General features: G+C 49.9%; 1 protein-coding gene across 2 annotated transcripts in view; it reads left to right on the top strand.

The window, feature by feature from the left end:
• NOC2L (NOC2 like nucleolar associated transcriptional repressor) overlaps positions 1-23907 on the top strand; it is a 62921-nt gene extending 39014 nt beyond the window's left edge. The window contains exons 15-19 of one of the 2 annotated variants that reach the window (XR_003399847.1): positions 4593-4706; positions 9610-9745; positions 18255-18392; positions 20921-21604; positions 23237-23907. Coding sequence is in view for 1 of the 2 variants with exons in the window: in XM_026862557.1 (XP_026718358.1) it covers positions 4593-4706; positions 9610-9745; positions 18255-18392; positions 20921-21066 (534 nt within the window). In the remaining variant the exon portion in view is untranslated. Of the gene's footprint in view, positions 1-4592; positions 4707-9609; positions 9746-18254; positions 18393-20920 lie in introns of both variants that reach the window. The other variant, XM_026862557.1, reaches the window with a different exon arrangement.
• The last annotated feature ends 822 nt before the right edge of the window (positions 23908-24729 follow it).

The following is a 24729-nucleotide window of genomic DNA, read 5'->3' as shown; positions in this document are numbered from 1 at the left end:
GTGTGGGCATGTCGCTCTGTGTGAAAGGGAGTAGCGGGTTGGAGTCTTCCTTGCCTGGCAGGAGAGAGGTGAAAATACATGTCTGCAAGGTAACTGATGGGTCAGAGTGGTCTCTGGCCACATGGCACCACTGGGAAGTCTGGAGTTCTGCATTGAGAGCTCTACCTGTTGGCATGGAGCTGAGCACGAAGCAGAAGTTGCAGTGCAGGGACTGCAGGAAAATTAGCCTTTGAAATCCTGACATACCAATGCCAGCAGCAGCGCTATTCCGGGATTAAAGGGTTGATGGAACTGGGTTTGAAATGACTTAAGTAGTCTTTGGTTCTGTAAATGCCATTCTGGGTTGGACTGTTTTGCTAAAGGAATTATGCTTGCTGTCTGGAGTGAAGTGGTTAGGGTTTTGTTTTGTATTTTTTGTGGGCGATGCTGTGACCACCCACCCACTCTGCGGAGGTAGAGGTTTCAGCCTCTAGGGCCCTCCATGAAACAGATGAGCTTGGGATGGTTGTTAGCTAAATAAAACAGGGTTCCCAACAACTCTGCCACTGTCTGCTTTTCCCAGCAACTCTGGCTGCAGTCCCTTGTGTAAGAACCAAATGATTATTTTAACATCTTGCTGCCTGTGTGTCTCCTAGTTGATACTGGTGCACCTGCTTTCCCAGGGACATCTGAGTGGTGGCTGGGTAGCGCGAAGCAGGCAGGGTTGGCACTAGGGGGGCAGCAACCGGCAGCCTGCCTTGGGTAAGGGAGGCAGGCACCAGCTTGCCAAGCCCTGTCTGAAGACAGTGCTGCCATTTAAGGGTATAGAGCAATGGTGTGAAGTGCTGCTTGGGGAGGATGCCTGGATTGCCTGTGCAGTCTGTATTTTTGCACTGTGGTGGTGCCCTGTGGGAGAAGGGAACCTTTCTCTTCCTTCAGTTAGTGGGATATCAGCGCTCCTGGGAGCAGAGAAAACAGCCCACTCAGTACTTCTGTGGAGTGGAAGAACAGTGGTGGCTTATCTTCTGTGCCCAGAGGGCAGGTTTTGTCCCCAGGTGGCCCTGTGTTTTCCCCCTATGCCTTTGCAAGAAGATAGTGGAGATTCCCAAGAAGGGCTGAAGCTCCCACAGAGACAGGGCTTCCCGGAACGATTTGGAGTGTCCCTCAAAGTCTGGGTTGAGTTTGCCAGGCTGCCTCAAGATATGTGGGGCATTGGCACTTCTCATGAGCAAACACTGCCAGAAAAGGGAAGGGAAGGAGGGACGTGAGGGAAGGGGAGGTATTTGCATGTCCCCCTTGCCAGCAAGAGCAATTGAAAGCAAATGCTCTCTGGTTTTCACATGCATGCATTTGTGTCTGCTCCACTGTAGGGAGCACAGCCCAAATTTTGAGCCAAATTCTTCCATGCAACATGCTGAAATGTGGCTTTCATGGGGGGAATTACAGAGTAGTGGGCATGCTTTAGAAAGGTGAATTTTACCTAAGAGTCTATATTATGTAATTGTAAAGAAACAACAGCCTGGGGATTGAACTTAGTGCTGTGAGGGGAGCATGGTGGTGCAATGTTTAACTTTACATGGAGGGACTGTGGAGGGATCCCTCCTCGCATCCCAGGAGCTGTGGTACGGAGGGAGAGGCACTCCAGATGTGCTCAGCCTGACTTCTTCCATGTTATTTTAAAATTGAAAACTTTTTTTTGGCGTAAGAAACAGGTCAATATTAGAGAGTCAGTACTTTTTTGAGAGTACAATGCTAATAGGTTACTATACTAATTAAGGTCTTTGTGAGGGGAGCCGAAAAAAGGGGAGCCTGCAGATGAAGTTGGATCCAGTTGAATGTGTAGCTCTGATTTTAGGTTCGTCTGCACTAGTGTGGGCACTGGCTTGGCAGGGGAAAAATGCAGGGAAGGAAAAGGACCTGCAGTGTGTGCTGGGCCGTGTTACAGCTCTGTGGCCCGCAGGCAGACCTTTGCGCTGAGCCCAGGAACCTTTGTTTAAGAACAGTGCAGCCCAGCGGGCTGTCATGCTTAGTGAAATGTGAAGTGAGGGAATGAGCTGATGGAAAGCCTTGCCTCATTTCCATGGGTTTTCCAGATCTTCTGCCTTCATCCCCATCTCGCATTTCAGCTGGGAGGTGTTTCTGGAGGGTGAGTGATGATCTTTGTTAGGTTTGTACAGGTGCTAGCACTGTGGGCTTGATCTGTGCTGGGTGTTGCCTGACAGCACAGTGATGCAAAAGCACTTCTGGAAGTACTGCAGACGGTTAAAGCGGGTGTGATGACATCCACTGTCTCAAAATTCCCATTGAGGTGTTCTGACTAGAAAGATGGGAGCGTTTTAATGGTCTTTTTTTATCTCTGGATTCCAGCACGCTTTAAAACCAAAGGAGCTGTATCAGAACAAATAGACTTTTGCCCTCTGTAAGAAAAGTCTTTCTCAGAAGCTGTCCATACCAAGCAGCATCAACAAATTGCCTGATTACAGCCGGCAGCCTGATACGAGCCTGATCTATAAATGGGGTGACTTTGTACTCCTCGGGAATGACTCCTCTTGCCGTGGCGGCGGCTCGGATCGGCGGTAAGGCCGAGCTGTCTGCTGGCTGGCGTCTCTGCCAGCCGGGTGAGCTGTGCTGCAGTCAGCCTGCCCGGGAGCAGAGCGCGGGGTGGGCGCAGGCTCCGGCCGCCCAGCCCTGGAGCCGTGCTGCCCACAGTCCCGGGGGGGTGTGGGTGTGTGAGTCTGGGACCTGTCATTACCAGAAAGGGCCTGTTTGGCTTGATGCAGTATTGACAGTGCCTGTTGTAGGATGCATAAATAGATTCCGTGCCATTAGAGCGCAGGTGACACAAGCTGGTCGCTGTTTAATTGCCAAAGCTCAGCTCCTGGAGACCACAGATCATCTCCGCTCCCCTCCCAGCGGCAGGCCAAATCAAGAGCTGGCGTACGCTGATGTATCTCAGTATATAGAATACTTTGCTTATTTGTGTAAGCTGGGAGCTCTGCGCTGCTATCCATCGTTCCTTCTGTCTTGCTCATACGCAGCTCTTTGAACAAACTTCTTCCCACGCCTTGGCTCACAGGCTATAGCCGACACCACAGCTCCCTCGTTTTGGGGCTCAGCTCCCCAGAGCAGTTGATCTGAGATCTGCTGAAGAATAGCTGAGCTGCTGCTGTGTTTTCTGCTGTGAGGATGGTCTGGCCTCTTGTGTATTGTGTACACACAGCTGGCCATGCAGAGCTCTAGATTTGTTCTCAGCCCTGGATTCAGGATGCTCTTCTTGGATCTGTGTTGACCTTTGAGTGTATCTGTGCTAACCATTGTTCCTGTTGCTTGTTCCCTTCCTCCTTTGCCCGTTTCAATTCCTACTTGTTTGTGATGTCTTTCTGCTTACATTAGATTGACTTTTTATTGTGGGGTGATGCAAAGCCTCTGGGCACTGTGGTAATCCAGTTAACAGGTACAGTTCCGTGTGGGCTTTAAGTTAAAGGGATGTTGGCAGGTTAAGAAGAATGAATTTTAATATGATATACCACCACCCCCCTTTTCAGCACTAACACGCCAAATGATTGAAGCATAAAAGAATTTTTAACCATTTAATTTGCTTCCCACAATTTATGGTATTTGCACCTCCTTATTCTCCCTGCTTGGACAGTGGAAACGGGCTCGGCACTTCTTCCTGCTCTGCTCTCTCAAGGTTGGGATGAGTCCAAGACCCTGCAGGGGAATGTTTGTTTCAAAAATAAACACTTGGCTGTAGAACAAGGGGAACGGGCAGTCAGATGTCTTTGGTACGTAGGTCTTGTGTGAGGTTTTTCTGAATTAAAAAGCAAGCAGTGAGCAGGTGATCAAATGCCTCCATCAATGCCCAGGACAGATTTTGTCCTGATAGGTCCTCTGATCTGTCCCTTGGATTCCTACCTTCAGGTTTCAGTTGAAGTAATTTCTTTTTCGTTACAGTAGGCTGCATCATCTGACTTGATTTCTGTGTCAGTGTCTTCTCACTAGAGCTAGAGTAGAAGTGAATGTTCAAGGCCAAGATAGTAACAGTGGATCCCAGAAGGGATTGAGCTGATTTTAGGAGAGCCTGCTGTGAGTTCTCAGCAATTCTGAAAATTAGGCCTCTTCTAGAAGGGCGAAATAGGAATCCAGGAACCCACATTTCAGGCCACTGTGCTGAGAAAATGTGGTGATATTCCATAAGCTAAAGCATCTTATGCACCACCATATAGATGCTCCTTTATGAGGGCTTTATGCTGTCCTTCAGTGCTGTTGGTACCCTGTGCTTCAGTATTGCATAAGTAAGCTGTTGTATTGGCCAACCTATCCATTTAATCTTTTGGCTTGCTTTGATTTCCCTGCAGTGCCCAGGCATTGCCTTGCCTCAGGAGGGTGGTCAGTCACACCACTCCTGACTCAGTAGTTGCTTAAATACCTGAATTCACACCTGGTCCTACTTGCTTTCTTAGTTGTGGTTACCAATTTCTTACCCAGAAGCTGGGAGAAGGTGGTTTGGGAAGGGGTCTTAACCTTTTCTCTTGGCTTCCTGTGTTTGCCAAAGTTGCATTGGAAGAATGCTTTGAAAACCTTTCTTAAATTTGCACCCACTCTCTCCACAGGAACAATGGGAGAAGCAGGTCAAAGAGGAGGGGACACCTCTGACCAAGTATTATACTCAGTGGAAGAAGCTAAGAGAGAAGGAGATACAACTGGAAATCAGCGGCAAAGAAAGAGTAAGAATGAAATGTTTAACATCATCTGTGCCAGGGGAAGCCAAGGGAGCCACGTCCTGGCAGCAGGATGGTGCCTGGTCAAAACCAGCTCTGCTGGTGTGAGCTGAAATTGGCTCGAGCTGCGTGAGTGTGTAGGCTGCGTGTTCTTGGAAGGAGCATGAGTGCTGGTTGGATGGCAGCCCCTGCCTTCAGCTCCCTGTGGATTTGTCTTGCTGGGATCTCGAGGAGCAACATCTGTGTCCCCTGCCTTCAGCCTGCCCGTTTGCCCAAGCTGATAGAGGATTGGTGAGAGAGGGTGAAGTAGCTGGAATGAATTTCCTCCATCCCTGTTTAGGCTCGTGCTGTTCAGGACCCATTGGTACAGCAGCTTTGTGATGCAAGGCTGGGAAGCTGCAGACGGTAGTGAGAGAGCAACTGTGTGCACTGGCAGGGGTAGTTTGGGTAACAGATTTGATTTGTCTGAGCAACTGGGGCAGTAGCCTGATTGTGGATGGAATTTTTGGAACAAGCATATGACGTAGTTTGGAAGTTTAGACTGTACGCACAGTTCCTGCTCTGTGTGTTCATCCCCACATTCATGGGCCTTCTCATATTACTTCAGGCAGTCTGCATCGTTTCTTGCAAACTCTGTTTTCTTCATAGTAAAACAGAGGGAGTTGAGCTTGTGTAGGCCTTTAGCTCTTTTTCCAGCTCTGCAGAACGTGACTGGGTTGCCATGTTCAAACCTAATTTTGCAAGCACGCGGGAAGGGGAAGATCCTCTCAGCAAAGGGAGTATCAGAGATGAGCTCTGGTTTGCATTTTCTGATTACAGGTGTGGGGGGGTGACTGGTTCTGAGGTGGGACTTGCTGTCTGAACAGAAGTGCTCAGACTGCCATTTCCCACAACTCCTGCCCAAGGGAAGGCTCTCTGGCCACTCCTGGTGGCACTGCACTCCGGGACGCAGAAGGTGGGGGTGGGAGCTTGCTTGCATTAGGAGGCTAAAGGAAAGCTGTTGTCTCGTGCTAATGCAATGAAAGTGGCTGAGCTAGGCTCTTGGCCAGGGAACAGGAAATAGATATAATTGGTGTCTCCAGCATATGGTGGGGAACAATTAAAATAATCGATGGGATGTGAGGATGATTGGCTCTGAGACGAGTCCCAGAGCGTGGTAGAAGACCTGGGAGATCCTAGAAATGCTCAGTATCATATGCCAGCCTGAGATAAGAACAGGAGGCTGAAATTCCCTGGGGCAGCCATGCAGAGGGAACAAAAAGCATGCTTGTTTTCTGTGCAAACCCAGCAGGAGAATGTGGCCTTTGCAGAAAGGAAATTAGAGGGTGGGAGCTAAGAAACAGTGAGAAGTGATGGCTGTGAGTGGGGCTAATCTCTTGCCCAAAACTGGCCTTGCTGGGTGTGAGCTGAGGCTTTCCTGGTACCGAAGCAGCTGTTATAAGGGGAGAGATCAGCCCTTAGTGTAGACAAGCCCCCAGCTCATGGTAAAGAGAGGAGGGGACCTGGAGCTCCTTGGGGGTGGGCAGGATGAGCTGAGGTAGAGAGCAACCCTTGAGGGGGGATGGCTTTCATATAGAAAGGCTGAAACCAAGGGAAGTCTGATGGGCAGTGACAGAGACTTGTTTTCCCTTGGAGAAAGTGGGCTGAACAGATAAAGTGTGGAGAGAGATGGACTTGGGAGTTCGCTTTCCGCACGGCCTGTGGCTGCCTGGCATCTTTGCTTGGTGAATGGGGCTGTTGTCTCTCTCGGTGGGGACTGCTAGCTTAATGATGCAGCATTGTGAGCCCCAGCAGGAGAGTGAACACCATGAGGCCCATTAAGGCTGGGAAAATCCACGTCCCATTAGCAGCCATTGGGGGGAAAAAATAATAACAGAAAAAAAAAATCAGCCTGGCTCTCAGCTGCTATGAGCTGCAGCTTGCCTTATATAACAACGCTGATCCCGTCTGCCCATTCCATTTGCTTTTCCCAATGGTTTTTAATGGGATGTAGACTAATCGGCTTCGTGAGACTCGGTAGATAGTAACCCTCTAGCTGGGGATTAAAAGACTGGCCCCCAAATTACCTAATTACTGCTGTGTGATGAACACAGGCTGTATCTGTGAGCTGTGGCTCAGTACAAGTCTCATTCCTTTGCTTTGTGATCACTCCACAGCTAGTAGGGTTTTTTGGTGCCTTTATTTTGAGGTGCCCATCTTGAAGGTGCTTCTGTGGAGTCTCAGAAAGTTGGGCATAGCACAACTCGGCATGATTCAACAGCGGCTCCTTTTTAATACGCTCAGGTTGAAGTCAACCACTACTGATGTCACCCAAAACTGTAGGCTGCCTTGGGAAATGGGGGCTTTTTCTAGGCAGTATGAAAACACAAAGAGGTCCCAACTAACAGCCTCTGCTCCTTGCTGTACGTGCCCTGAACAGGATACTGGAGAAGCTTTTCACAATATTGAGATAAGTATTTCTCTTTTGCTCCCTTGAATTGGAGAAGTTTGGAGAATTGGAGGAGGCTGTTCCACATCATCTACACGAGACATTTTACTTGTACACATCTCCATTTCCACTTTGAATCTAGTATGTGATGTGTTCCATGGAAATGCCTCATGCTCAGGATGCTTAAGGAGGAAGAATAAGACCTTGGATGATTTTTCCAGTTCATTTACTGCTGCAGAGGGTTAACAGTGACGGGGATCATGGAGAACAGGGCTAGCCAACAGGGACTTGGGCAGCTGATGCAGCAGTTGTTTGTTGTCAAAGCTGGGTTTCTGCTTCTGTTTGTGATGCTTTCAACCTCAACTATTTCCTGCTTAGGCAGTGCTGGTCTCCTGTTTAACTGCTGCTGTTACTGAAGGGGGCCAGCAACCAGTGCTGCCAGACAGGGGCTCTGCAGGTCGCATGGCTCCTGGCACAGAAGAGGGCCCAAAGGTGCTGCCTGTGACTGGGAGACTTCCAGAGTGGGCTCAGCCGTACTGGTGACGCGCCCCAGTTCCCAGTACCTGTCAGAGTAGCCATCTCTGGGATGTGAGAGGCCTTGGCCCAAAGGGGGTTACTGAGGGAGGACATGGTGGTCCAGGCCTTGGGCTGCAGGAGGTGGTGGTGCTGGGGTGATGGCAGCCTGGCCTGGCTGGGGCACTTGCAGAGGCAAGGAACGTATAAACCGAAAGGGATCGGGTACAGGGACTGTGTCTGGTCACAGCCCAACGCTGGGTTAGAAGCATAGCTGCTGATATATTTTAGCTTCTGAGACCTTTGTGTTTCATTTCTGGAGCCTCTCATTGAATAAGTGTTTCTGGAGCATCTCCCTCTGCCCTCCCACCCTCCATAAAGTTGTGTGCCAGCACAAATGAGAGGAGCGAAGCATGAGCCTTTCTTGTCCACCAGAACTGGTGGAGAGGATAAGGAAAATATTTTCACTCTAACAGCTCCCCTGCCCCACGATGGAGCTTGCTGGAGCATAACCACCCAAGAAAGGAGGGTGGTTACAGTATGTCATTGGGTCAGCTGAGGGCAGCCCTTTGGCAGTGACTTTGGGTTGCTGCTCTTGCTGCATTTTGCTTCCCAAGTCTCTTCTCTGGCACGCAATGACTGCTGTTTAGAGATCCAGTCCTGTGCTGCTTTCTTCGGACATCTTCCCAGCACAGAGACAGCCCAGCAGGTCTCTGCAGGGCCAGTGGAAGGAGACACATCTCATAGTGGAACAGAGCAGGTGGGAAGATGATTTAAAATGAGGACCCTGCAAATGGTGATTGGTGATTTGCTCCCTTCTCTGGCCAGCTCCTGACTTTCCATCCTGGTGCTGCAGGTTATTGCTTGTAAGTGCTCAGCTCCCAGAATCAATATTGCCCAGCTGGGGACCATAACTGTGAAACAGGCTGGGAGAAATTGCTGGAATTGGCTGCAGGAGCAAATATGTGTCTCTGTCTCACTGTCTCTCCCCTCCATCCCTACTCTGAGAGCTGCCTTTCTATGTAGACTGTGCTTTGCTGCTGTTCCCGCTGGGGGAAGCTCATGGGAGGGTTGAAGTGGATGCGGTCAGAGAGGAGTGTGTTGAGGGGTGGTCTGACGGGTGGGAGAGAGCAAATGAGTTATTACTCGCAGGGCGAATGTTTCCAAGCAAGCTAATGTGTGCTAATGCATGAGTGCTTCCCAGGAGGTGTGCAGCCAGGCACGGACAGCGGGCAGCTGATGTTCAGAGAGCACTTGGGATTTAATTTGCATTCTGATTATCTTTGCCCTGCTGGCCTGAGCCCTTGCAAGTAAATCCTCCCCCTAATCCCCCTCCGGAGAGGTGTAAAGAGCAGTGAGGTGGTGTCAATTGCCAAGTACTTAATGGCATTGATATTGGCTGGCTGCAGCAGCAAGGCTCTTGGCCCATTGATCTCTATAAGGGCTAGTGACTGGGGAAGCCATGGTACAGGCAGACCTGAAGCATCTTCAGCACCTTGTCATTTAGCTCTGCTGAAATCTGCAGCCAAAAAGACAAGTGTCTTTACTACAGCTTTTGGTGTGGGTGGAAAACTTCTACTTCCGAGATGACCAGCACGGTCTGGCTTGATGGTGCTTGGCTGCCCAAGCTCACAGGGCCTGCGTGGCTTTCAGTCCAGCCTGCTTGTCAAGGATGTCTTGTGTTTTTATCCATGCTAAGGTACCAGCAGTAGATGGCCCATTAGCAAAAGTAGTTTATTAGAGAAAGATCAATAGAGCAGTGGTGCTTTGCATGTATCATTCACCTTTGTAACCGACTCACAAATCTTATCTGTCGCTCCCCTAGTTGGCAGCAGGCAGACCCAACTGTTCTTGGCAGTGTGGCTTACACATACTGGGCAAAGCCAAGTTCCTGTGTTTAAGCTCAGCGTTTTAAGTTTAAAAGTACAAATTAAGGCTGTTCTTACTGTTGGTTTTGTTTTTTCCCAGCTTGAAGACTTGAACTTCCCCGAAATTAAGCGTAAGAAGCAAGAGGAAAGAAAGGAGGAAGATAAGAAGGAATTCAAGGACCTCTTTGAGCTGGACAGTGACTCTGATGAGGAGAATGTTGGATTCCCCATAAAAGGTACGGGGTTGGGGCTTGGGCATGCCTTCTTGTCCAGAATTCCATATGAATTGGGTCAGCACAGCCCTGTCCTAAGGGGGATGCATGCTGACCATGTTCTGTTCAAAAAGGTGTACAGAATGATGATGCCTTTTGGAGGTTTTTTAAAATGACAGACAGAAGGTGGTTGGGAGGCTTTTTATCTTTCTCCTCTTCTCCTACTTTGTCAATCCAGCTCATTTTAAAGCCTTAGTCCTGCATTAGTCTTTTTCTGTACGTGACCCATACTCTCTCCTTCCCTTGGCACCTTTGTTTTGTCAGACACTGATCTCAACATGATAGCCCAAGGACCAGGGGATGTTTGGCTGAACACAGACCCTGCTTTCAGAGGCTTCAAAGCAGCAGCCATGGTTCATATTGTAATTCCCAAAGAGCAAGTTGTCCTTCTTGTGCTTATAACCTGTGCAAGTTCTGAGCTGAAGTCTCACCTTGGAGAACATAAGTGATTGCTGTCTTCTTGCACCGTGAGTGGAGGTGCAGGAATCCATGTTTTGTTTCCACACCTATAAAAGAGGAATAAGAATGTTGTTCTACCTGACAGCATGCTGGGTCTTTGCTGTATACATGATTGCAAACAATAGCTGTCATAGGGGCTGGCTACCAGAACAAGGCGCTCTGGTGGATGAATGGTTATCCTCTCTTTGCATGCACTTCTGATTTTTTATTTTGTAGTGACTGATGCTGCAAGTATTCTTGACAGGTCAAGAAAGTGTAGAGCCTCTAGAGAAGATGGGGTGATGTCACGCTCTGGCTGTGACCACGAGGGGGCCACAGTTAATTGTGGAACCTGCATGAGAAGTTCACCACATAGTTTGAGGAAAAATTCAGGTGTTCTTTTTGTAATGTGGAATGTTTGGGATATCACAGGTTTTCTAAGTGCATTGTCATTCATAGAGTAGAGCAGCTTGCAGGAATACAGAGTTTTCTTGTTTGGAGATTTAATCTGTGGATAAAGTCCTTGTCTGTTGTGCACATTGTGAGGCGTGAGGATAAATCTTCAGACTTACCACAGGGCATTTGTCTCCCTCAGAGGCATCTGTGGCACAGGAGGAAGAAAATGTTGGAAAACTCCTGTTTGATAGCTTGAGGTTGAAGTCAGTGGATTTTTTAGGTGACCTAGCAAAGAATGGGAGGAGAGCAAAAGGGAGCTCGTGGCCCACCAAGGTACTGAGAGAGCAGTGTGACATCAAAACAATTTGCTGAGATACGTCTCTGAGGTGTGGGGTTGTCCTGGCTGCCAAATGAGTCAGAGCCTTAGAAGAATCCCAGTGGCTTCTGAAAAAGCAGTGATAACTGCAGTTCAGAAGGCAGGTTGCTGGGAGCCAGGGAAACCCAGGCTCTCCTCCTGTGCCTCCCAGGAACTGACTTGATGTACAGTTGGGAGGTTTCTTGGACTGATGGACTTCTGGATGCACATTGGGATGCTGATGAGGCCAGTCTGTGATGATACGGTGGCAGCTGTCTGGCACCTAACGTACACAGCTTCTACCTTATTTCTGGCGCTCGCTGTAAGAGTCTTCTGAATATAAAAGTTTGCAATCTTTTTTTTTTTTTTTGCTTTTACCCCCCTGCCTGTGCATATTCTTGTGACTTCTGTCCATGAGGTCCTTTGGCAGCCTTAAAGGGCTGGTGTATATCGAGAAGAGAGTGCAGACGAGGACTAAGGTCCATGTGATATCAAAGGGCTCTCCCTGCTCTGTTTGTGTGAGTCCCACAGCTGCAGTATCTAGTCTTCAACACCATCAGGAATGGGTCTTGCCTTCCAGCATTCCTGGGTCAGCTGCCTCTCCAGAGCCTTTGTTCTTAGTAGGGTGTTTTCTGGAGGGAGGGAATAGGCCCTGAAGGCAACTTCCATCTCAAGGAGCAACTGTGCACAGCCCCACCATGGATCCCGGGGCGCTGGGTGGAGGCAGCCAGCGCTGGGTCTGTGCTGTAGCGTAGGGTGAAGTCCCCTCCGGGCAGTGGTGTGACTCCACAGTGGGAAAGGGACCGGGAACAGGGAGGCTGGGAAAAGCGCCTGTGTCTTGGGAGATGCATACAATGAGCTCTTGTTCTTACTCTGTGTGGGGTGCAAGATGTTCCCAGCCGTGCTCTGCATTCAGTAACTGTCAGGGCTGGCTGCGGATGGAAGTCAGAGAAACCAGTTCTTCAGTTTGCTGCTGTTCCCTGTCTTTGTGGCCATTGTTCTACCGGGTGGCCAGATGCAAAGGAATTTGGGAGGCCCTGCAGCTGCTGTGACCTACCTGTGTGTTTGCTTCTTTACCTGTCACGTTTGAAGGCATGACAATCTCCTCTCTTCAAATAAGGCAAAACGAGAGTCTGGGATAATGGAAAGACTTTGTTTCATCTTGAATCAGCCTCAAACTACTTCCAAGAGATACACGTTGAGCAGCTGATGGCAGAAATCTAGGCAGGAAGATAAGACTGCCCTGGATGGACATTCTGGGAGAGGAAAAGAAGGAATATATCCAGAAAACAAGAAATATAGCGTGAGAATACCAAGTGATGCTGACCTTCAAAAGTGATAGGGAAAGACCTGATCCTAGACAGGTTGGTGCTGTGACAGTAACACTAAAACAGAGGTGTTGTGGGGATCTGGGAAGCTCATTGGAGCAGATCATATCCCTTCTGACACAGCTCTACTTCTAGGGCAGGAAGAGATGGGGCTGGTGGGCGATGTCCTCCCTGTTCTGGGAATGGAAGCAAGGGCATGGTCTGGGAATGCCAAGGCAATGTGGGAAAGAATAGGAGGCTCGCTGGCAAGGTCAGCCATACCCAGAGACATCCTTGCTCCTCATTAGCAAGGCTCAGCAGCAGCATGCAAACTCTGTTCAGAGTTATTATTGGAAAGAGCTGGTTCCAGAAGCCTGGGGATATGTAGGTCTCTGCAAAGAAGGGGGAGGGAGGGAGGGAGGGACTTCTGGAAAGGGAGGAATTCCCTGCCAGAAAAGTCCTAGCTAGATAGTTGCAGTCTTCAGTTGCATCCTCTTATGCAACTCCATGGGTTAAAATCTGCGGATGGTTGCCCTGGTCTGGAAAACACTCTTCCCCCTGATGATTACTACATAAAAATCTGGATTTCATAACCTGCTGCTGGTGCAGCATCATTGTGGCTTTCAGGTGGAATGTTGGGTATGGAGGTGTAGTGAAAACAGCTCCCATCTCTCCCCAGTCAACAGCATTTGGCTTGTCAGAGTCTTCACTGTGTTGACAGGACGTTCTTGTTCTGATTAGTAGTTGTTTTGGCCTGTCAGGTCCCAGACCAAATTCACAAGAGTGGAAAATTGCCTGCTAAAAGCCAGGAAATCATCAGTTTTCTGTTATTTAGCTGCTGTTCAAAGTCCCCCTCACCTTTTCTTTTGACTTACATTAAGTATTGTATCAGTGAAGTGTTGATTTCAGTTTACACTGTCCCTAATCTCTCTGGGAGAAGGTAGGCCTGGCAAGTGGCTAGAGTTCTTGGGTTAACCACAGCTAGCCAAAACATCTTGCTCATTAACTAACTTCTACTTCAAAGACCTTTGTATTTCTCACAGCAGAGCAGGCTTCTGAAGAGGTCTTTCCAATCCAAGGCAGGGAGTGAATGGAACGTTTTAAACTCAGGGTGTTGGGGAGCTCCCTGTTCACACAGTCTGCCATTACTCATTCCTGGGGGAGCCAAGGGTAGGTGATAAAAATTGTCCCTGCATGTGAGAGGGGGGTAACATGCAGATTCTGTTGTCTTCCAGCAGCACTGGTGCAACTGTGCATGACATTCCCTTCTGTTCCGAGCATCCCCCTCTTGTCCACCCCCACCACTTCCAGCTGTGCTGCAGCAGAGAAAGGAGATTTGCTGCATCCAGCCCCAGGCTCTGCTGCAGGAAATGGCCACCAGCAGTTTGGTGTTTGCAGCTCAAACAGCCCTTGGCCCCAGTGTGCTGCTCCCAGATGGGAACCATCCGCCCCTGCTCTTCTCCCACTGGGGATCGGGAGCATCTGGCAGAGGCACCTCCTCCAGAATCCTCCTGGAACAGCATCCTTCGAGCAGGCAAGGAGAGGCTGCTTGAATAGGCAGCTTCCTACATTTCCCAGAAAGTAGGAGAAACTGTGGCATGGGCTGGGGAGCAGATTCAGATGGGGCATGTTCCTGTGGGGAGAGTCAGTGTGGCATAACACTGTGGTCACGGATTCTCACAGGGCTCCTGGAAGTGTCCTTGGAGTGACTCCGGGGTGAAACTTGGCTCCAGCCAGGTGTTACAGCCTTGAATCCTTCTGCCCTATAATTGCATCTGTTGGGGAGAGGAATAACAGGCAGGTGCATAAAGATGAGGCTGCAAGCTGAACACCTCCTGTGCTATATGGAGATACCAGGGAAGTGGAAAAAGTATGTTCAGGGCAGGGGAGGTTACAGGGCGGTCAGCAGCTTAGAGATGTTCTGAACTGCGGATAGCAGAGACACTGTTTTGTTTAATGTCCACAGCTGAATCTATGGGTTCCCTGATTGTGCCTGATCCTCACGGTTAATGTGGCTTCCACAGCATCCTCTGGTAACACAGTGGTACGACATGCCACAACTTTAACATAGACATTATTTGAAAACGGTTTTTTTCTTTAAGCTCACTGAACCCTCTGATCAGCCTCTTGTGCTGGCTCCAGCCATCAGCCTGCTTTAATGGACCGTGTAGGATCCAGGCATAAACCTATCTCTTAGGCCTGTCTTCTGAATCCTAACCCCAGTTTTGTGTTAGGCCGGAGATGAAAGGCTGATAGCAAGCCATCCGCTCCCCTCGGCCCACACCTTTCTACTCCTTCACGTCCTGCAGGACCCAGCAGTAGCTAAGCTCTCTGATCCTTTCTTACCTTAGCTATAGCAGCCTCACAGCAGCCAAACCCATGATAAGCCATTTATCTTTGACAGCAGCAGCCTTTTCCCTAGCTCCAAGAGCTTTGCAGGTCTTGAGTCTCTTCTTTCCTGAGTCCCAACCCTGACTTCAGCCTTTGCTGTAGGCCACAGGTCCCTGGTAGAAGCTTCTCACCCATCAGAATCTTCAGTTCTCACTTCTCAGGCCTTGCCAAATCCAGCAACAAATGAATGAATGAATGAATCTCTTCTGAATTCCTAGCGAAACCAACAGTAACAAGCATTTCTGTGTCTGGTGTCACATTTATAGAAGTTTTATTGCGTTTCTTTGTGGTTTGAGCCCCCTGCTCTGGCAGTACCGGCACTGCTGTTCATTTTAGGGGTTCCTGAAAGAATGGAGAGGGTGGTGGGCAGTTCTTTGGGATTCGGTCAGGAAGTTCATCAGCACAAATCCCTATCTGCCCCTTACAGAACCTGGAAGTTAGGAGCACTGGTTGGAGTGGGGTTTGAGACAGGACTTTGAGTTCCCATGTCCAGGATCTCGGCATAGTGGTCCTTCTAACAAGGTGATGCTGCCTGTTTCTGGTTGCTTTGTTTTGGTCTACACCTGGCTCTGGTACAGCCGCACCAGGGAATAAATTGCAGGCGGTGTATTGATACGTGAAGCAGATGTTGGCTTCCCAGGAAAAGGAAGGTAAAAGTGATGAATTTGCAATCGTGTGTGTTTGGTTTTTTTTTTTAATCGTGTGGATCTGAGGGGAGATTCCCTCTACCTTGTGCGGGTGGAGCTGAAAGCTGCCTGCTGGTTTCAGCAGGATTGCACAGCCCTGGCACCCTCCCCAAGGGGGCAAAACAGTTCCATCCCATCAAGACAAGCTGCCCTCTGGAATGGGGAAAGCATTTGGCAGGTGGGAGAGAGTCTCTTGCTTGGGTCTCTACAAGGTCTGAAAAGGGGAGAGAAACAAGCTTGCACGTTTTGGGAACCCACCCCCTAGCAGGCAAGAGCCTGGAGATGGGGAAGGGAAGAGCGTGGATTTGATCAATCTATGTGTCACTAGTGGGGGTGGGGAAGTTCATGCGTTCCTCTCATTTACCAGCTGACAGATCTCTGGGAGGAAAGGCGGCTGCTCCTGGAAATTATTAATGGCCTAGAAAGAGGTGCTGGACTGCCTCGTCATGAGGCAATTAAAGGCGAGAAGGGAGTGTGGCTGCAGCGTCTCTCCGGGCCTGGCTGTAATGAGTGATCTGTCCGCATTAGGTGTTGCTGTGCCTCTAATGAACTTGAACGGGTTTCTTCATTTATCCCTCACGTAATCATATTACATCAATTTAATGCCAGACCGGTGGGGGCCAGGGGTGTGGAAGGAGAGGTCAGACATTTTCATTTCCTAGCAGAGTAATCGTCACCCTTCTTAGTGGCAAAATTCCTGCTGTGGGCTGTCAGCTTGAGGCAGAGTGAGGAGGAAGAGGGGAGAAGCACTAGTTAACTGGAGCACCCTGAGCGTTGTCTTCTGGAGTCGCCGATGTGCTGCTGCTTCGGGAGCTGGAAGCTTGAGCGCTGGGTGAAGCCTGTTTGGGGGCCTCTGTGTGCGTCCATCGGAAGGGGAGGTGGGGGCTGAGCTCAGGGGAGGGGACCAGGAGGCTGGAGAAGTTCAGTAAATTCTTCTCAGTGACCTGCTGCCTATATCACAGAATCATTCAGGTTGGAAACGCTCTTTGGGATCATCGAGTCCAACCCTCAGCCCGACTTTACAAGCTCTCCCCTACCCCACATCCCCCAACAGCTCATCTAAATGACCCTTAAATACACCGAGGGATGGGGACTCCCCCCTCCCTGGGCAGCTGATTCCACTCTCTGACCACTCTTTCTGTGAAAAATCTTTTCCTCATGTCCAGTGTGACCCTCCCCTGCTGCAGTTTAAAGCTCTTCCCTCTTGTTCTGTCACTAATTCCCTTTGAGAAGAGCCCAGCACCAACCTCTCTGCAGTGTCCTTTCAGGGAGCTGTAGAGAGTGATGAGGTCTCCCCTCAGCCTCCTCCTCCTCACACTGAACACTCCCAGCTCCTTTAGTGGCTCCTCGCAGGATTTATTCTCCAGGCCCTTCCCCAGCCTCGTTGCCCTCCTCTGCCCTCGCTCCAGCACCTCGTAGCACACAGGAATGACCTGAGGGCCAATACCTGGTTCTTGCCCACCACTGGTTTCTCTGCACACTCTCAGATGAGCCCGTAGCCAGATCTGACGGTGGTTTTGCTAGTGCTGCTTGATGGATGAGAGCGTGCCCCTCGGTTGTTGCCTGAGCTGCTCAGGTGCCCATCAATATGATGTGGTGTGGTGAGGAGCACTGCAATCTATCTCCCGGGGAGCGGGTGCTCTCCGCATGGCTGCAGGCGCCCCAGAGAGCTCCGGCCGTGAGATGTGGCTTCCCATCCCTTGGGGGGCAATTGCAGGGAGGCTGTGTGCTGGCAGAGCTGACAGATGGGTGAAAGCAGAGCGAGCAGGGTGATGACGGGGAGCTGGGGATGCTAGCAGCCGCCTTATTAATGGCTCTGTATCCGGTTCAGTGACTAACATAGGTCAGCTGCTGAGGAGGGAGGATGGGGCAAAAAATAGATGCCATGGTGGGGCCCAGGAATCACGATGTGAGAAAGATGTACAGCCAGTTTCCAGGCAGAGTCTGAAGTGTGAATAAATAGCTGCTTCAACAGTTTTGTAAGCAAGGGCAGGCAACCTGCAGCACTGAGCTGGGCTTAGCTGGAAGGAGGCAAGAAGCTGGTGGTTCTGTCTCTCTGTACAGAATTTGTATTCTGTCATTTAAATGCCTGGTGACTCCCAGTGTCCGGAGCAGGGAGGGAGGGGAGAGGTGCTCCTCCACTGAACTCAGAGGCAGATGATTTTCCTCCAGGCCAAGCGTCCAGCAGCTCTTATTACTTCCTCCCAAGCTCCCTGGGACCTGGCTAGCCATCTGTAGGGGGAATTTGCAGCAATATCTATTCCTAGACATTTTTCTTGTGACTTAACAGTGGGAGTAAAACTAAGAGAGGTTTACAAGGATGCCCTGAACCCAGGAGTCTACCCGTTTTCAGTTACATATAACCATGGAAGGGTGGAGGTGGGTACACACAGGCACTATTGCTCAGTGGAACCAGCCCTTCTCTGGTCTCAACTGTGTGACTTACTCCTCCTCCTTTCTCATGCATGTTCAGTAGGCCCATTTCTTCCCACTCTACTCTTCTGTCTGTCTTCCTCTCCTAGCTTTCGTGTCTCATCAGGGCAGACGGGTTCACGACAGACACTTGGGTGCTGCTCCATAAATAGCACGTAGCAGGAAATCCTGGGCTTTAGCAGCAAAACCCTGCTATGGGCTTCTGAGATGATTTCTCTGACTGTGTCCCGGCCTCCTTGGCCTCTGGCAGGTGCCTCTGAAATGAAATGAATCCTTCTCTGGGCCTCTCTTGCAAGAGAGCATGGCTTTTGGAGAAATATGGTAAATTTTCCCTTTAGTGAGTTGTAGGACTGTACTCCTGAGCATGAATGTTGGGATGGTGGCACTTGGCCCTTTGCACATGCTGCCTGCATGTCTGCTTGTGTGCTGCTCTTATGTTTCCATTTACACAGTGAAAATACTTGCAGGTAAAGCCAAATCCAAGGAGCCATCAGACGACAGTTCAGAAGCAAGCAGCAAGGAGTATGGCGAGGATGATGATGAAGAAGGAAAGTATGAAATTGAGGAGGACGAGGAAGAATTGGAAGAGGACAGTGACTCAGATGGTAAGTAGTGCAGTTGGGCAGAGGGGAAGGGGATTATTGACAGTGCTGGTAACCGAAGGCTCCTTGGCGTTCTGGGGGCTCCCCTGCAAAGGAACCCTCCCCTCTTTTCTTGCTGTGCTACTGTTCTGAGCTGTAGGTGTCAGGAGGGACTTTTACACACAGACATGCACATGCCCTGGACAGGGAGACCTGGCAGTTCTGAGTTTATACTAAGAGAAGAGCGAAAGGGTTAAGATCTTTGCAGGCCTTCCTCTAACAAGCCACCAGTCCCTTTCATCTCTTTTTCAGGGGCTTCCTGCAGAGAGGCTCAAACAAACTCTTGAAGTACAGCCCACCCCAACTGGGTACAGAAACCTTGCTGCAAGGCTCTCTGCGGGTTACACATGCGGGGGGGTGTGAAGGGTGCACTTCACTTCTCATCCCAGCCGTGCCTGTGGTATGGGGTGCTGCACGGAGTAACCCTTTAGCTGCTGCTTCTCAGCAGCTTCTCCCAGGATAGGACTGGTAGGAGATCTTCTCCAAGCCCTGCAGTCATCTGGGGCTTTGACACCAAAAGCAGTGAGATCACGCTGTGTAGAATCACTGGCTTCCATCTGGGCATGGTCCTGATGGCTTCTGCCCAGAGACGGACGCGGGAAGCGGTGGGTGTCCATGTGAGAGGCTACTGGTTCAGGCGGCTCCTAGCCCACCCGAAGAGCCACCAGCTAAATGCCAGCTGTGTCGCCAGGGCTGCGCTAGACCCCAGGCCGGGCTTTGTCACAGCTGAGGAGAGAGTATCTTCCCCTTCCATCCCTTGTGCAGCGCCACAGCCAGCTTGAGAGCCTGCTGAGCCCCCCAAGAGCCTGCTCAGCACCACGTGTCAGGCCCCATCTGGCCAGTGCCTGCCAAGTCTCTCTGCTAACTTAGCAGACGGAAGCTGGGCCTGCCAGGGGCTCTGGCTGCTGTGGTGTTCCTTCACTGGGTTTTGTGTGCCACTCGCTTAGGCCTTTGTATTAGAGTGCCAAGGCTCTGCTCCTCTGCATGCCATTGGGTGTGATGTGTGGTTGTGGGGAGCAGCCACAAAAGCTCCTGTGTGCAGGCTTTCTTTACTAGTTTGGGGAGCAGGAAGGGGGAAGGAGTCCAAGTGAGAGCAAAATCTGACTTGATTTAGCACGGCAGATGGCTGTGGCTTGGCATGCACACCCAAACCTCGGCGCCGAGAATAGATGGGTATTATTTGATGCATGTTCTGACAATGCTGTAAAGGATAAAGAGGGAGAGTTTTCCTCCCCTGCCTACCGGAGTGCTCAGGCAAGCTGAAGGAAAAGCACCCTTCCTTGGTGTCTGGGGGAGCAGGAGCTCTGATCCCTTCCCCGCTGGTGGCAGCTTCCTTCACTTCGGGCTGTAGGAGCATGGCGCAGAGCCAGCAGTGTCCCTTAGTGCTTGGATACTGGGGTGTAGCAGCAGGGACATTCAGACCTGCCTGCCTCTGGCCTGTGGCACTTTCTCAGCCATCAATCAGGCAGGGCAGACAGGCAGCTCCTCCCCTCCTAAGTCTTAACCTACCTGTGCTGAGCCTTCCTGTTGTGCTTTTTACCAAAACCACACATGCAGCCTGGTCGGGCAATGGAACAGTGAGGAGCTTGTGTCTGTCACAGGTTCCCCCCAATCCAGCCGGCCAGAGCCGTAGGGGAGAACCCTGCCTGTGCTGTCAGTGCCCTGGGGAGGCACTTCTGTGGTCCTGATGCTCTGGTGTCACCAGTGCAGTTTGGAAAGATGTGAATTGCAGTGAGCATCCAGCCCCTGACCTGGGTAACCAGAGGCAGCTTTTTGGTCCTTTTTGGCGAGGGGCAGATCCTGGCAGCTGATCCAGGGAGTGCTGAGGGACACTGCTGCCCTCTGCAACCTGCGAGAGGCTGTGGGCACTGGGCAGGAGGGGTGAGTTGGTGCTGAGTGGATGCTCTGCCAGCAGAGCCTAAGAAGGATGGTCTGCAGGGCTGGCTTTGGGAGCAAAGTGTAGGAAGCTCAAGCAACACTTCTGGAAGGGGAGAGGGAAGGGCACTGGGAATGGGGACATGTACTGCACAGCCTGCACAGCCCCTAGAAACCAGTTCTGACGTGTGCTCCCACTGCTAAACTATCCAAAAGGAGGGAGCTTGGGGCTAGTTTTGCATTTCACAGTCTTGCTGTTGCCTGTGACAGCTCCTTCTGTCAGCTCGGAATGCCCAGCCTGACACCTCCAGTGAGGAAGACTGACCCAAGCTGTGAGGGTGGAAGGTTTGGCGGCACTGCCTGGCTCGTGCCCTCCCCCCCGCAGTTCTTAGTTTGTGTTTCTGCCTCAGGCATAACAGTTAGTTAGGTCTCATCTCCTGTCGCCCCAAGTGCTGCGCCGAGCACCCTGCAGTGCTCTCCGACCGCTATCTGGGAGCTGCAGTGGCGCCAATAAATTAATGAGTGTCTGGGATTAATTAGCAACGAGTTGCCTCGACTTGCCTCGCCCTCGCTCCCAGTAAAGCAGGATTTACACCTCTCGCTCTTTCCACCCACAGAGGAAGGCCAGGAAGCCGCTCAGGTTCCCCGAGGGTCCCAGAAGCAGAGGAGCTGCACTCGTGGGCTGTCACGATCTGACCTGGAACAGCTGGCCCAAGGAGAAGAGGACATCGTGGAGGACTTGGATTTCTCTGATGAGGACTGAGCACCCTCCCAGCCAACCCCTCCTCGCTTATCCCTACTGGATCAGCCACCCTCCAGCACCCGGAGCTGGTTCTCCAGGAGGTGGTAAGAGCTGGGGAGCACAGAGGGTGGGAGCCCGGCCCCAGGCACCACCAAGGACTTCAGTGACACGGCAGAGATGCTGCTTGGACTTTCAAGCTTTTTCTACCAGTTTTGTTTTTGGTAACAGTAAAATTGTGGTCATGTCAAGGCCAGTAAAACTGCTCAGTATAGGCAATAAAAAGCCCTCATTAAAATCCACTGCTTTAAACAGCACAGGGTTCAGTTTTAGCTCCTGCTGGAGTGTGAGCTGACCAAGGGAAGCACAAATTCTTTTGTCCAAGGCTCTTCCTGTTTGTCAGCCAAACACCCCCCGTCGCCCCATATTTTGCTCTGGGCCCTCACCAAACCCTCCTTTTTGCCAAGAAGTTCTGAAGGACTGTGTAGAGCTGTGCATCCTCACTGCAAATGGAAGCCTTTATCAGTAACAGCAGCAGCAGCTTAGTTCAATGAAGCTGGCTGTAAGTATGCTAAAGAAGTTCACTTTTAAGTGCCTTAGGATATGGGGGGGTGTGGAGATGGGAGGTTGTGCAGGCAGGAAGGAGTAAGAGGCAAAACTAATAATGTAGGAAACATACTTTCATTTTTGTGATGGCTGTTGGGTCTGTGTGTGATACATTTGTTTAGCAAAAACAAGGGATGAGTCTGAGCCCACGCTTTGTAAAACAGACCTATTGTTACCCATAGTGACATAACATCACCTCTTCCTGGGGCCAGTCCTAGCTGCTGCTGAACACTGTTTTGTTCTGAGCCACAAAAACAGTAGTGGTGATTGCAGGTGGTCTTGAGCACCCAGCCTTTCTTCATTAAATTGCCTCAAAGCCACTGCATCACCTGGGCAGCTTCTGAATGCAGCTCGTGATGCGTCTTCCTGTAGGAGTAGTGCTGGGGGGGGTGGTGGTGTGTAGCTCAGGGTGGGCAAGGGCAATTTGTCATCTGCTGGGAAAATATAAACAGCATCTCTCTTGAGACACTGTTAGTTTGCAGAACTGGCGGCTAAGAAATGTATTTCTTTGGAAAAGAAACTGGATATAGAGAGTATTTGCTGAGAGAGGTAGGAAAAGCTAAGTATTCTTAGGACTATCTTGACAGAATCACTCCTGAAAATTAACTGTGCCTTTTTGAGAGCATTGTTATTTGTTAATGCAGATTTTTGAAGAAGAGGAGGGCCAGGAATAAATACGATCTTTATTCTCCTCTGCCACCATTCAGTGAGGTCAGCAGGGCTAGGGGTGGCCAAGCTACCTGCACAGACATGGTCATCTCTGCCTTCTGCACTCGTGTTTCCTCTCCAGCATCCTTACTCCTGCACACCACAAGAGGACAAGATGGTCTTTTAAAAACCATTTTAAAAAGAACAATTCCCACCCCCCCCGTCCTTTTTTTTGTTTTTTAAGTAAGTTCTCTTTTCATGGAGTCAGAAGAACCACAGCTCAGAAACACTGCCTTACTGCAGATAAAAACCCAAATACACTGCAGCCTGGCTAGTGGTCTCCCTCTCCCATGTGTAAGCGATAACAACTGGGTGTACATAAAGAGGTAATTATGCTCTTCCTGTCCTACACAAGTGCTGCTCCTTCCCTGCTTCCAGACACCGTTACCACACGGGTAATTACTGCTGGGGTACAGCGTCGTGGGGTGTTTGCTTCATTCTGTTTGTTAGGTCTTTCTGGAGCTTGGCTGCAGGAATAGGGATAGAGAAGTAGTCATCTTCCCCAGTGCAGCAATTACTAGACCTGCCCTTCCTAGACATGCACTAGGATACCCCCTTTGTCCTGGAAGGGCAAGGAAGTAACCTCAGAAATTACTAATTTGGGGTTTATTGTTGACATCATTATCATCATCATCACTTACAGCCCACTCTGAGGGGGCCAAAGCACCTGCTGCTTCCCTAAGGGGTTTGGGAGAAGCCTGAGGCTCCCTGAGGCTGGTACAGCCTGTGTCTGCAGGCAGTGACATACAGGAGCCTGGGGTATGACTGCAAAGATGAGAATTGAAAGCCCTAACTCTAAAAATTAAAAAAAAAAAAAAAAAAAAAAAGTTTACCTTTTATTCCAAAAGAGAAAGGAGTTGCTTTTTCTCCTTTCTCTTAGCTGGGCAAAGCACTTGTCTGCCTTTTGGCAGCTGTGAGCCAACCCTCAGATCAGCTTTTAGGCCGGAGATGTAGCAGCTCCGAGGCACCGAGTTACTGACACAGGGAAAGGAAGGAGACTGCTGGGGTGGAGCAGCCACTTGCAAGGAGCTCAGGAAGCCAAGTACCATTTGTAAATTAAGTGTTTGTCTTTTTTATTTAAATTGATTGCTGGAAAGCATTTTTATCGTGATGTGATGGATAATGACTTTTTTTTTACAATATAAAGAAGCTAATGTACCACCAAGCTATTTTGTAAGAAAAACGGTAGCACGTGCAACGTTTAAAGAAAAAAAAAAAAGGGGGGAGGGGAGAGAGAGAGAGAGAGAGAAAAGTACCACATGTGATTGTTGTTCACAACTGTACAAGTCACAGGAGGTCACCCCCAGGAGTTACCATCTCATTCACAGTAGTAAAAACTCTACCCATTGTTTTTAGCCTGAACCCCATAGCATCCCTCCCCCTCCTCTGGGAACGCACAGGTATCTGTCTCATGGTCCACAGCAGGCCAGAATGTGCAACTACATCCACCTCTGTAACAAGGCTTGAAAAAAAAAAAAAAAACAACAACCCCAAAACAACCCTATGAACAAAAAAACCCCACCCCAAATGTATAAATGAGTCTGTTGTACATGTGAAAGAGGGAGGGGGCCACGTTGGAGTGAGGCCTGTGACCCTTCATCCAACCGAAGCACACGCTTTTTTTTTTTTTTTTTTCCATTTAATGATCAGAAAATAGCTTCTGACACATGTCAAGAACAGGCTGTTCTATTGTATTCCCGAGGGGATTATGTCATGCAAATAGTCCTGACGGTACCGTGAGTGTGCACACACACGGCTTGCACAGATACTCACTCTGCTGGCATCGTTTCCCTAACCCACAAGCTATACGTTTGTTACATTATGTTAAAACAATAAGAGCAACTTTACTACTTTCCCTACAGCCCTCACTGTTTATGAGGGGTCTAATAAAAAGGTTCTGTGGGCAATTGTTCCCTGTGGGTCAATTCAGTAGGAAATAAAACTCTTACATTTCTTAAAAAACAGAGAACGCCAAATAGCTCACAGACATCCTTAGATCGGATTGGGCGGGGGAGAATATGAGATATGGGCTGAAACTAGAAAAACCCTGCTTCGATTTAATCAATAGTGTTTAAAGTTCTATAATAAGGCATTGGGGGGGACGGGGAGTAAGTGGGGAGCAAAGCCCTGATGTCGCTAACTGAATAATGCCGCAGTTGTCTGGTTTGAACACAAGCCTGTGTTTTTGTTTAAGCCGAAATGTGAAACAGCTGTGTAGGTGCTGGAAAGTTGTGGGGCCTTTGGCCCTTGCTGGGAGGTGAGAACTGCTTCAGGAGAGTTTTCTTGGGTACTGCAGAAGAAGGGAGAGGCTGCAGGCTTATAGTTTCCTGTGCAGTTAACAGCAGCCACCCTGTAGCCAGGTTTATTTTTTTT

The sequence above is a fragment of the Athene cunicularia genome (genome assembly GCF_003259725.1).
Source record: "Athene cunicularia isolate RWA chromosome 21 unlocalized genomic scaffold, athCun1 chr21_part1, whole genome shotgun sequence".
Lineage (NCBI taxonomy): Eukaryota > Metazoa > Chordata > Aves > Strigiformes > Strigidae > Athene > Athene cunicularia.
Note: the sequence above shows the minus strand (reverse complement) of the source record. Positions and strands in the feature narration are given on the sequence as shown.